Source organism: Aedes albopictus, chromosome 3, assembly GCF_035046485.1.
Source record: "Aedes albopictus strain Foshan chromosome 3, AalbF5, whole genome shotgun sequence".
In the NCBI taxonomy this organism is placed as follows: Eukaryota; Metazoa; Arthropoda; class Insecta; order Diptera; family Culicidae; genus Aedes; species Aedes albopictus.
The window spans coordinates 164,021,601-164,035,579 of NC_085138.1; the positions used below are offsets into that span (position 1 = coordinate 164,021,601).

The following is a 13,979-nucleotide window of genomic DNA, read 5'->3' on the forward strand; positions in this document are numbered from 1 at the left end:
TCTGTGACGTTATTCGGAGACTTGGCTCTACGAATTGTCTCAATTTTTTCAGGACAAGGTAACAATCCTTGTTCTGTCAACACATGTCCCAAATAAGGCAAACTGGAAACAAAGAATTTGCATTTCTTAAAATGAACTTTTATATTGAACTTAGCCAAACGGTCCAAGACCAAATAAAGTTTCCTCTCACATTCCTCAAAATCCTTCCCGGCTATTAGAACATCGTCTAAATAGCAAAATACACCTTTCAAACCTTTTAAAACTTGATCCATCACTTTTTGAAAAATAGAAGCACTGCTAGACGCTCCTTGAGGCAAACGGTTGTACGAATACAAACCCTTGATCGTATTGATCACCATAAACTTTCTGAATTTCTAGGAAAGACGTAATTGTTTATATGCTCCTGCCAGATCAAGAGAGCAAAACACTTTTGAACCAGACAACGAAGCAAACAAGTCTTGAGGCACAGGCAACGGATAGGTGTTTGGTGCTATAAGCTTATTGATGGAAACTTTACAATCAATCACCATACGGATTCCCTTATCCTTTTTAACTACGATGACAACAGGTGAAGCCCACTCACTTGCTTCAAATGGAGTTATCATTCCATCCCGTTCCAAAGTTTCTATATGCTCAACAACCTGGTCACGCAAACGACAAGGAACATCATAGGCCCGTTTAAAAATAGGTTTATCTTCCTTGAGTATCAAATCCGCTTCAAAACTTGATATGAGAACAGAGAAGTCGCTGTCAAAAACCTTCGAGTACTTACTTTTGATATCTTCAACAACCCTGTCCTCCTTTGAAACGCTGGTATGGTTCACTAGAATCGGGCCTCGGAATGCATCTCGCCAAGCTGGGAAGAAAATGTCAAGCCAATCCCTGCCTAACAGTGGAATGATCTCCTTTGCACTCTCCAACACCACCAACGCAAGCTTCTCGCTCCGTCCGTTGACCTTCGTGGACACTATGATCCTCTCCTCTTCTTGGCGTAACGTCCTCACCGGGACAAAGCCTGCTTCTCAGCTTAGTGTTCTATGAGCACTTCCACAGTTATTAACTGAGAGCTTCCTCTGCCAATGACCATTTTGCATGTGTATATCGTGTGGCAGGCACGAAGATACTCTATGCCCAAGGAAGTCAAGGAAATTTCCTTTACGAAAAGATCCTGGACCGACCGGGAATCGAACCCGTCACCCTCAGCATAGTCATGCTGAATACCCGTGCGTTTACCGCCTCGGCTATATGGGCCCTGATAAGGATGATCTGACCCGCAACTAACAGACGCGCGCCATCAACGACTGCCAGTTTTAGGTTGCACCTGTCCAACGGTTAGTATTTGAAGCGTTGATTGTATGTCTGCTTGCTGACAACGGAGACAGCAGAAACACTGTCGATCTCCATCCGCAGGATCTCACCTTCCACACATGCTTCGACTAGGCACGGTGCGCTAGTGCTGCAACGTTGCGACCCGGAAATCATCAAAACGTCCATTTTTTCTTCCGATTCCGACTACTTAGCTGCTCTTCTTAATCGCTCCGACAAATTCGGCTTCTTTGACACCACGGCGACTGACTTTACAGGGTGCTTCTGGTGTTTCAGGTCGTAACAGTATTTACGGGTGTGCCCCTTCCTGCGGCAGTAATTGCAGAAGTAGGTCTTCTTTCCGCCCTTCCTCGGGGTAGAAACGCTTCTGCTGCGACTGCGGCTACCGTTGTTGTTGCGCTTGCTGTAGCTGTCACGGCTCCTACGATGACCACGGAATGAAGTAGGTGTTGGCTCACGCTGAAATCCAACCCTTTTGGTTCCTAGACGTTCTACTACGCTGACCCTAGCTGTTTCTCCATTGATGGACGTCAAACGCTCAGCGGCCTGCTCGCGGTTAACGATAATTTTTTCCGCCTTCGCAAGGATTAACTCCTTCTCATCAAGCAATCGCTCCTTAAGCTGCTTGCTAGCAACATCACAGACTAACCTGTCCCTAATAGCCATGTCTTTGAAAGTACCAAAGTTACAATACTCAGCCAATTGCTTGACTTGAAGCACAAAATCAACGGCTCTTTCACCCGGCTTTTTGGATCGAGCATAGAACTTCACACGCTGTACAAGATCACTCTCGCTACGGTCATACCGCTTTTTAAGCGAATCCGTAAGTTCTTTGAGCTCAATATCAGCAAGATCTTTACCTGGGAACAACAGTTTAAGCTCAGAGTAGACCTCTGTCCCACAAGAAGCTAAAAAAGTAGCCTTGTGCTCATCAGCAGGAACTCTCTGATGAAGTAGTACCCAATTCTATTGTTCCAAGTACTGCGAGAACGAAATGGCGCCCGGAACGTATGGGTCAATGCTGTTCACCAATGGCATATTGCTTTATACAAATTAAAACAAAGGATACAAAACAAAAAATCTAAACAGTCACCTTTGGATAATAGAACGTGAATCAAAATCAGAAACAGTTCAAACTTTTAGCCAAATTTACAACTTATTCAAAGAATTTTGTCAATTTAAAAACACTTAAACAATCAACCAAAAACTACTTTCAAATTCATAAATGGCTTTAAATTATCGAAACAAACAAACAAACCGAAAAACAAATAAAACAAACCACGTACCTGATAGCTGCATGACGAAACTCCAGACGACGGTTCACAAAACTTGTCCAAACGGGCAGAGGCAACAATTATCGAATCTAACCTATCCACTTACCACGCTGAAGCAGATCAAAAACGTTTTCGCACTATCTATTAGCTCTCCGGTGCACACTATTGAGCTCCTGTTGCTTTTGTTGGCGGTCGTTTACACAGGTCACAAGCTCACAAAGCCTTTTGGAGATAATAAAACAATGGTGGATAATTATATCACACCCAGCACAAACCAGCGAATCACTAAACTTTTTAAACGAGTGATGAGTGCTGACTTAAACTTGCTGGAAATAGCGATTTCGTTAACACTTCGCTTTTCAATAATTTCAAAACTTTCTGCAGAGCAAATGTAGGCAATAAACAGGTACCGCACTACAGGTGATCAACTACACTTGAGGTTATCTTGGCGATATGCGAATTGCACTATGGCGGCAAATTCCTTGCGCCAGCCAACTGCTCACTACACACCACGGGGATCGAAATAAACGATATCACTCGCTATTCGCGGATTTCGACGCGGATAATATCTAGTGAAAACCGTTTTGAAAAGAAATTTTTTGTAATTACGTTGTAAAAAGTTGAACATTTCAGTTGGCTGAAGTATGCTGAAATGGCCTACTTTTCATCCCTAATGCAAGTGTGCCGAAAAGTACTACTTTTCGGCACTCTTAAGTGTGCTGAAAAGTAGCACTTTTCGGCACTTTTGCTCATACGCACTTTTAACTTGCCATAATGCTTTCCGTAGATTCAGCCACTACCTCTACATCTACTGAGCAGCTTGAATCCGAATCAGGACGATTTCAATTAAGATTCGAACTACAAATCAAGTGTAGAGGCAGCTGCTGAATCTGCTGTGACGCCTACCTTACCAGAGCCTACCTGATCAAACGAAAAACTATGCCGACAAGCATGAGCGTGCGCACGTGGTTCCTACTGATAAATACATGTTTGTGTAGCTAGAAAAGATCGCACTAAATGGGTGGTTATCGTAATTACAAAAAACTTTGTATGCTACTCGTCGCAAAACTCGATTTTTTCAGCACTCGTCGTATTTATCCAACTCGGCAAGCCTCGTTGGATAAATGTACGACTCGTGCTGAAAAAATCATCATTTTACAACTTGTTGCATAAATAACTATTTCACCTCGTTCGCCACTGCACAATGGTCCGAATCCACGTTTTAGCAGGAAAAAATCCGTATCTTTGTTTTCGTTAATTGTAGGCGTTTGGTGTCTTCAGAGAAGTTGTTTTAATTTGTTTGCTGCATCTTTTCCAAAACTTTTTGATTAGGGTGGTCCTCGTCTTAACTCAAATCTGGAATAGAACTTTTTAATTTTTAGTCATACGCGATCGAGTTCTTCAGCAAAGTTGTAGCCAATGTTATTTCGAGCAACTTTGCCGAATACGCCGTTTATCTAGCTCTTAATTTGAACATTGTAGGTCAATTTTAAGTTTTGACTTAGGGTGAGCCACCCAAAAACGGTTTTTTTTTGCAATAACTTATTTATTTGATTTTTTTCGAAAATGTGAGCTTCGGAGCATTTGAAGAGCAAGTAATGACACATTTTTTTTCTGAACATTGCATGTTGATAGGTCTTATCGTTCAAATGTTATGGGCAAATTTGACTTAAAAACAACGATGTTTTAAAATGCTTATATCTCATGGAGCTGGTAAAATAAAAAAAGTTCTTTAAGGGGCATTTGGAAGGTCACATAGAAAGCCAAATTTGGAGCAAAAATTACAAGAACGTTATTTTTAAAATTGGAATAAATCGACTCCAAAAATCCCCTTAAAGTTGAAGAAACTACTGATAACTCATACAATTTTAAAGATAGAGTCAAACTATCTTCAGAAAAAAATGTGGGTTTTTACCATACCTATTCAAAAAGTTTTGGAAAAGATGCAGCAAACAAATTAAAACAACTTCTCTGAAGACACCAAACGCCTACAATTAACGAAAACAAAGATACGGATTTTTTTCCTGCTAAAACGTGGATTCGGACCATTGCACAATGGTCCGAGGACCAACATTAAGTGGAAAAAATTAATAACTCAAAAACCATCCAAGATAGAGTCTTCATGACTTCTAGACATTTGCTCGTGAGTCCAAGCCGCGTTATATGCAAAAGTGTCCTAAACGCCAAATCTTAAAATACTTCATATTTCAGCACCTAACTTTTTTATTTCAAAAGATATCGAAATAAAATGTTCTGCAAAGTTGAAAAAGGTAAAAACCCCGACAACTTTCTCGAAGAGCAGTTTTTTCTATCTCTTCAATCTGAAGAGATATAACTTATTGAAGAAATAAAAAGTCCAAAATCGGTTTTTTTGTCATATGTCAAAAACTATCATTTTTTCAAGCCTACTATGTTCAGAGCAATTATACATATTGCCAAAATACACATTTCGTCAGAAGACATCAAAGCTGTACGATGTTTCTATCAAAAGAAGGCGCAAGTGAATCTTTAATTTTCTCCCACCACCGGATCTAGTATGACAAAAACTGCATTTTAACAAATTTTGGAGAGGGTGTTTTCCGTATCAAAAGTGGCAGCACTTGATTTTGATCGTTGACGAAATTGACTGACTACGTGTCGCATCCTATCCTAGGATCAAAGGCCTTTCATAATATATGTCAAACATATAAAACTGGACGGTCCACAATTCAATTTAAAATTTGCATACGATCACCAGATGCATATATCTGATGAATTAAGAAATCGAAAAACTATAGGGAATTTGTTTTATATTTTTGCTCACTTACACAAAGGAACAAAACAAAACAAAAAAGACAACATTGGGTTCATCGCTACTCGAATGTTTAAGATAAGTGATCTTGAAACACGAGTAGATGTTGAACTCGGACATTATGGATGTCATTTTTCGTGAATTTGATGCCTAAAATACGGTCATAGTCAAATCACATTTAAAACGCAAAACAAAAAAACACCCTCTCCAAAATTTGTTAAAATGCAGTTTTTGTCATACTAGATCCGGTGGTGGGAGAAAATTAAAGATTCACTTGCGCCTTTTTCAAATGTTACGCTAGAAAAATTGGCTTAAAAAAGTACAAAAATACTTATATCTTTTGATAGAAACATCGTACAGCTTTGATGTCTTCTGACGAAATGTGTATTTTGGCAATATGTATAATTGCTCTGAACATAGTAGGCTTGAAAAAATGATAGTTTTTGACATATGACAAAAAAACCGATTTCGGACTTTTTATTTCTTCAATAAGTTATATCTCTTCAGATTGAAGAGATAGAAAAAACTGCTCTTCGAGAAAGTTGTCGGGGTTTTTACCTTTTTCAACTTTGCAGAACATTTTATTTCGATATCTTTTGAAATAAAAAAAGTTAGGTGCTGAAATATGAAGTATTTCAAGATTTGGCGTTTAGGACACTTTTGCATATAACGCGGCTTGGACTCACGAGCAAATGTCTAGAAGACATGAAGACTCTATCTTGGATGGTTTTTGAGTTATTAATTTTTTCCACTTAATGTTGGTCCTCGGACCATTGTGCATTGTGCACTGATCTAACCGACGATTAGAGTTATGAGGCTTCGGTACTGAGGGATTAAACTAAAACCGAGATGTTCAGTTATGCACGCTCAAACGTAGACTAAGCTATTCTTTATTCTGTTCATCTCTTCGAACCGATCGACAGATCGTAAGTCGCAGGGCTGGTATGCTCTTATTGCGACTGGATAACAGTACCAAGTGTACAAAGATGTGAATATTGTGGAACGTATAAAATACGGCGGACTTCAGTAGGCTGGACACGTAGTGTGAATGTTGGAAGAAACAATAGCAAAAACAATATTCAGCAGGGAACCAGGTAGAGGTCGGCGACCTTGTGGGTGGCTTCGAACGCGCTGGCTGGACGCGGATCAAGAAGATACTGCGATATATGTTCGGGGAAACTGGAAGAACATCGCCCAAGACCCACGAAGATAATACTCTACTATACGCTCGGCGTTGGGGTAAAGTTACTTTGTAGTCAACAAGGTAAGCTAGGCACTGTTAATTGGGTCAACTACCGTGGATATCAGGATAATAAATAAAACTCAACACCGACTTATTTCAACCATATCCAAAGGATAATATATTTCTCTTGATTTTGGTAACATAATGTATGTTGTTCGACAACGTTTGATCACATCCAAACTTGGTTTGTTGTTGTTACGTATTTTGTAATTTGAACTTTGACCAAAGCGATGATAATTGTAGATAGACTGGATAAAATTGCAATCCACCTTCAGGAAGCATTATAAAAATAGTTCCTGAGTATTTTTCCTCCAATACTAGAGCAGGTATGCGCGTTTTCAATTGCATTCTGGTACGGAGAATAGGCTTTTTTTAAAGCTTTGACACAACATCCCCATATCCCGACGAGAGGAAAGCAAGCGCATCCCCCTTCTCAGTCGCTGGTATCCGTCGTGGTAACCGTGTCTCGTCCTTTGTCCCTCGCGGGAGCTTTGCGCGCTGGCCACGCCAACCTAGGATAAGGGAGACAAGGGTGTATAAAACAAGCGTACTGGGTTGTTTTGGTGATTTTTTTTTTTGGTGTGAGAAGTCATTCTTGGGGTCGTTAGTTTTTTGGTTTGGTTTTCGGAGGCTTAGGGTAGAGGCGACGAGTTGGTCTGAATTTTCTGAATGGGCGTGATGGCCGTGTCCATGATGTTGAACTGACTCCGGCTGAACACGTACCGGATCATGGTTCGTAAGTCGCTGCGGCCACTCTGTCTCAGCAGGACGTAGATGTAGGGATCGAGCATGAAGTGCAGTAGGATCAGTATGTCGGACAGAGCGAAGAACCAGGTAAACCGTGCCTTTACTTCCGGTTTCAACAGCTGAGCCAGAAGGATGGACACCTGGGGAGAAAAGGAAAGAAATCATATAACCAACCAGAAATATATGTATCACATTCGACACCTACCATCTGCGGGAGCCAACAGGCGAGGAAACTGATGCTCAGGAACGTCATCAGTTTGGCGAAGCGGATTTCCTCCGTCGTTGGTTCGCCGACCATCCGGAAGATGGACGAATCGGTGAAGCTGGTCGATTTTTGCGAGCTCCTTAGGGTGGCCCTTTCCACCATCGGCATCGGCTGGATTGAGCGGAACTGCCTTCGCATCTTGTGGTGGGACTGATACAGTACCTTGCGCACGCTCAGATTGCATATCACTATCCCCGTGCACAGGATTATACCTGGAGGAAAGAAAAACAAATGAAGTTTAACCAATACCTAGAATTCTAATATTGTGCAATTTCGAAAGTATGAATGCGGCTACTAACCTAGAAAAAAAAATGCGTCACAGCACAACCCAAATTTTGAATGAGCCATTTTATGAAGTGACAACAATGTTGATGATGATATTGATTTTTACGGGTTATTGGATGCTACCTCCTGTCAAAATTCATTCATAAAATCGGCTGGACTATACCAACTTAGATAGGTCTTGGAATCTCCAGTGCCTAGTGGTTAAGGCTTTGGATCGCCAATCCGGAGACGGCGGGTTCGATTCTCGTTTCAGTCGGGAAAATTTTCTCGACTCCCTGGGCATAGTGTATCATTGTACTTGCCTCACAAATACAAATTTATGCAATGGCAGGCAAAGAAGGCCCTTCAATTAATAACTGTGGACATCCTCAAAGAACACCAAGTTGAAGCGAGGCAGACCAAGTCCCAGTGGGGACGTAGAGCCATAAAGAAGAAGAAGGTATCATGATTATGGATGCGAAATGTCAAGGAATTTCAAGGAAAAAATGTCATGACATTTTTTCAGTTCCACCGTTTCTTGTGCAAATTTCAAACTATGGGCATCATCCTCTACAATACTGATTGATTCTTCTTCGTCTCCTCCTTTATGGCTTTACGTTGTCACTGGAAATTAATCTGCTTTCTCGTAATGTTGTTTGTGTACTTTTTCGATTAGTAACACCGTTTAACACTAAATTTTGTTATGGGATGAGAAAAAAAGAACTGGGGTTTGGTACCATAAAAGTGTCATAGTGAAAGAATTTTTGAAAAATATTGGACCGGGCCAAGGGCGTAGTCAGCTTTTCGGTCAGGGGGGGGCAAGCACCCTTAGCAATTTTTTACCAACTAGCTTTTATAACTAAACGCAACACGATGAAATTGAATATAATAACATTATATTCTTAAAGCATTATTTAATCCTTCACGCTGTTGTATTTTGTTCAATACGAAAAAAAGCTCACCTGATCTACACAAATCAACGTGATGCTGATAGTGGTGACCAATTTCTGAAACATTAAGGATTTTTATTTACTCGTGCATTATTTTGTTCCGTTTTTTTTATTTTGTAAATGTCTACAAAACAACCATAAGAAATTATAGCTGAAATCTTTTGGAAATTACGAACTTTGAGGACTAACCTAGCATTCCCCGGTTCCTTAATGCATCCCTTTTAAATTATCTTCCAATACTTTTCGTTAGTGGAATTTCTCCTAGATGAATTCCTACAGGAATGCCTGGAAGAAGCCTTGTAGAGTCCCTAGAGGAATTTCTAGAGGTATTTCCGGAAGAATCCCTGGAAGATTTTTTGAAAGTCTCCTGCAAAAATTAAGGGAGGAATACCTAGAGAAATTTCTAAAGAGATCTCATGAGGAAATCCTAGAAGAAATCCAAGATGATTTTTTGGGAGAATCCTTGGAAGAATTATTGGAGAAATCCCTGAAGGAGTTCCTGGGAAAATCTCTAGCGAGAATCCAGGAGATACTTTTTAACAAATTCCGGGCGTAATTCCTGGAGGAATTCTTGGATAAGACCCAGCCGGAATTCCTGGAGAAATTTCTTGGGTGCATTCTTGGAGCAACCTCTGGAAGAATTCCTTAAGAAATCTCCAGAGGAATTGTGGGAAGAATTGCTGTGAAAATTGTTAAAAAATTCCGTTGATAATTTCCTGGAAGAACCCGTGGAGGAATTTCTGGAGAATTCCATGAAGGCATCTCTGGGAATATCCCTGGAGATATTCGTGGAGGAATCCCTGGATGAATTTATGGAGGAATGTCTGTAGCAAACTCTGAAAAATTCCTGAAAGTATTCCTGCAGAATTTCGTGAAAGAATCTCTGCAGAAACCCGTAGAGGATTTCCTGGAGAAATTCCTGCAGGAATTGCTGACATAATTTCCGAAGAATGTCCAGGAGCAGTTCCTGGAGGAATTCCTGAAGAAATTCCTGGGATATTTTCTGGAAGAATTCCTGGAGATGTTTCTGAAGAAGTTCCTGGATAAAATCCCGGAGGAATGTCTGGAGGAATTTCTTGAAGTATTCTTGTGGGGATTGCTTGAGAAATCTCTAGAGGAATTCATGAAAGAATTACTGGGTGGATTTCTAGAGGAATCTCCAGAGGGATTCTATGAAGTTTCTATTTCTATTATTTTTCTATTTCTGAAAAAATCCCTTGAGAGATTCTCGAATCAATTCCTGAAAGAATCCCTGGGGAAATCCTTGAAGAAATTTGTGGAGTCCTGCAGGAATTTCTGGAGGAATTCCTAGAGAAATCCCTGAAAAATTCCAGGAGGTATTCCAGGAGAATTTCCTGAAAGAATTTCTAAAAGTATTCCCAAAGGATTTCCTGGAGGAATCCTGGATGGAATTTCTGGAGAATTTCCTGGGGGAATCTCCGAAGAATTTTCCTGAGCAAATCCCTGGAGAAATTCGTGGAGAAATTTTTAGAGAAATCCCTGAAGCTATTCCTGGAATCTCAGGAGAAATTCCTGGAGAAATTCTTAGAGGAATTGCTAACATAATTTCTGAATGATGTCCAGGAACAATTCCTGGAAAAATATTTGGAGGAATTCCTGAAAAAAAAAATCCTGGAAGAGTTCCTTGATAAAATCCCGGAGGAATGCCTGGAGGAATTCCTGAAGGTTTTCCTTAAGAAATTGCTGAAGGAATCATTGAAGGGATTTCTTCAGGAATCTCTGGAGGAATTATTACAATCATTACTGGAAGAACCCTTGCAGCAATTCCTGGGGAATTCTCTAGAGGAATTCTTGAAAGAATTACTAGAAGAATTTCTAGAGAAATCTCCAGAAAAATTTCCTGAAAAATTCCTGCAGGTATTCCTGGAGAATTTCCTGAAAGAATTTCTGAAGAAATCCCTGGAGGAGAAATCCTTACGGGAACTTCTGGAGGATTTCCTGAAGAAATCTTCGAAGGATTTCCCGGAAGAATCCCTGGGAAAATTCCTGTAAAAATTCGTGAAGAAATCCTTGGAGGAATCCCTGAAGAAATTCATGAAGGAATCTCAGGAGAAATTCCAGGAAAAATGTTTTTGCCTGGAGGTATCCCTGAAAAATTCCTGAGGATATTCCTGAAGAATTTCCTGAAAGAATTTCTGAAAAAAATCCCTAAAACATTTTCTGAAAAAAAATCCTGGAGAAAATGCTGACATAATTTCTGAAGGATGTACATTAGCAATTCCTGGATCAATTCCTAGAAAAATTCCTGAAGAAATTCTTGGAGTGATTCCTGGAGAATTTCCTGGAGGAGTTCCAGGAGAAATTCGTGGATGAAATATTGGAGGAAATCCTGACGGTTTTTCTTTGGGAATTGCCGGAGGAATCCTTGAAGGAATTCCTGGAGGAATCTATGGAGGAATTCTTACAACAATTACTGGATAAATTTCTGGGGAAATCTTAGATCTAAGGGTTGAGAAACCTTGGGAGAAAAATCTGAAAGAAAAACCCCTGGGAAATTCCTGGAAGAATTTCTAGAGAAATTTCTGGAGGAATTCCTGGAGAAATCCTTGAAGGAATTTCTGAAGGAAACCCTGGGGAATCATTGGAGAAATTCGGGAAGAAATCCCTGGAAAAACCCCTGAAGAAGTTCCTAGAGGAATTTTTGGCGGAATTCCTGGAGGAATCCTTGCAGCACTTCCTCGAGGAAGATCTGGAAAAATTCTTGGAGGAATTTCGGGAAAAGTTTCAGAAAATATTCCTAGAGAAAATCCTGGAAATAATTTCTGAAGGAATCCCTGACGGCTTTCCTGGAGAAATTCCTGGACCAATTGCTGACATAATTTATAACGGAATTCCTCGATTAATTCCTGGAAGAATCCCTGAAGGAATTCCTGTAGCAATTTCGGGAGGAATCCCAGGAAGAATTCCTGCAGCAATCCCAGGAGTCCCTGAAGCCATTCCTAGTGGAATATCTGATGGAATTCCTAGAGGAATCGCTGAAAAACCCTAGACAAATCTCTGCAAGAATCCAAGGAGGAATCCCTGGAAAATTTATTGGAAGAATGCCTTGGAGAATTTGTGATGGAATTATTGGAGGATTCCCTGAAGTAATTCCTGGAGAATTCTTGAGAGGAATTCCTGTAGGAGTCCCTAAAAAATATCTATGGAGGAATCCCTTGAAGAATTCCTGGATCAATTTCTGTAGGAATTCCTGGTGAAATTCTTGGAAAAAAATCCCGGAAGCAATTACTGAAGGAGTCTCTGGGGGAATGTCTGGAGAAATTCATAAAGAATACATGGAGGAAAACCTGGAGGATTCCTTGGAGGAGTCTCTGAAATAAATGTAGGAATTCTTGGAGGGATCCATGGAGGATATCCTAGAGAAACGCCTGTATGAATTTCTGAAGGAATCTCCAGAGGAACTCCTGGATAAATCGATAGTGGAATTTCTGGCGAAATTTCTGGTGGTATCTCTAAATGAATTTCTGGAGGGATACTTGGAGAAATCCCCGCAGGAATTCCCAGAATTCCCTGGAAATACTTCGAATTATTCCAGATTGAATCATTGAAGCAATCTCTAGTGGAATTCATAAAGGAATATGTGGAGAAGAAACCGCAGAAATCTCTGAAAGAACACTTGCAGAAATATTTAAAAGAATATCTGTTTACATTCCTTTGGAAATCCCTAAAGAAATTCTTGGAGGTATCCTTGAAAAAAGCACTGGAACAATCACTGGAGGAACCTCTAATAATATCCCATGAGAAATTCCCGGAGGAATGACTGGTGAAACTCATAGAAGAATTCTTGAAAGAGCAATCTATGAAGAAATCACCGAAGAAAGCTATGAAAAAAAACCTGGAGAAATTTGTCGATGCATCCTTGCAGAAGTATCTTTTAAAAATACTGAAGGGATCCTGGGATAAATTCCTGAAGCATTTCTTGGAACAAACCCTGAAACAATCACGATATCGGAACCCTGCGAGATGTTCATGGAAGAATTCACGAATGAAAAAATCCTGCAGAAGTCCCTTGAGGAATTTTTGAAACAATCCCTGGAGAAGTTCTTGAATAAATGCCTCAAGGAATTTCTGAAGGTGTCCTCGAAAAAAATCGTAAAGAAACCCCAGGTATTTAGCTCTTAGCATAACGTTTGTTTGAATTGAATACAAGTGAAAATTCGTGTATCAGTAGCACATAACTGCACTCTAGGAGCAGTCCTTCTTTTCTCTACCAGAACCAGTTCCGGCATATCTGGAAAATTTGGCATGCTGTTTTTGTATTTATTCCATGAATAAGCATCACAAAATTTAGCTATTCAACCAAGCTTATTATTTGGTAAAATTCAGTGATAAGATCGAAGTGGTTCTCGAGAAATACTGAGGTTCTCGAGTAAAAAAGGTTTGATAATTGTGGATAAAAACTTTAATTATTAGAATAGTTTATTTTTAAGATATTTTTTTCTGGAATTCTGAATTATCGATAATCGAGTGTGCGGTGGATACGTCGCGGGTCGAGTCGGTTCCGAATTTTTCGCTTCCCGTCGGCACTAGTTCCCAATACACTTTAAGTTGATAATAAATATTTTTTTTCATTTTTTGCATTTACACAAAAGAGTGAAAAGTGTTAGTTCGGGCTCGCCGGTCGAGACAAAAATCCGGGCGCTCAGTGTATTTCTGTGTGGAATAGACTAAAGGTTTCTGCTCCCTAGTGGAGTAGAGACGCGCGATAGAATTTTCTTTTTGGCTAGTTTTTGCGTCGAAAAGTGGTCGGTTGTTAACGGCGGTTTGTGTATATTGATCCATTGTCAAATCATATCATCAAACATAGGTGACTCCCGGACTGACAATGTACCCACCCCAACCAACGAAAAAATCCTTCCTGAGACAAACGTGGTGATGCAGCGATTCGCGGTCTTTTTAACAACGTTTGTCTTACTAACATTCCCTTCCCTTCCTGGATGACCGTAAGGACGTGGCCGGCGCCGTTATTGACCTTAATAAAGTTGAGAGCTCTCGAACTGTGTACATTGAGAATAGTAAGCTAGTCCCAAGCCCTATTCATTGGTTCCTTGTGCAATTTCGATTGCTCTGGTCAATCACGGAGTAGCAACTACGAATT

General features: G+C 40.2%; 1 protein-coding gene across 2 annotated transcripts in view; it reads right to left on the reverse strand.

Moving 5' to 3' along the window:
* Positions 1-6,725: 6,725 nt before the first annotated feature.
* The window catches only part of LOC134291406 (prostaglandin E2 receptor EP4 subtype-like), a 91,905-nt gene continuing 84,651 nt past the window's right edge, over positions 6,726-13,979 (reverse strand). The window contains exons 4-6 of one of the 2 annotated variants that reach the window (XM_062859117.1): positions 7,587-7,858; positions 7,358-7,521; positions 6,726-7,146 (exon numbers count right to left, since the gene is read on the reverse strand). In XM_062859117.1, the coding sequence (XP_062715101.1) occupies positions 7,068-7,146; positions 7,358-7,521; positions 7,587-7,858 (515 nt within the window). In that variant the 3' untranslated portion in view covers positions 6,726-7,067. Of the gene's footprint in view, positions 7,522-7,586; positions 7,859-13,979 lie in introns of both variants that reach the window. The other variant, XM_062859116.1, reaches the window with a different exon arrangement.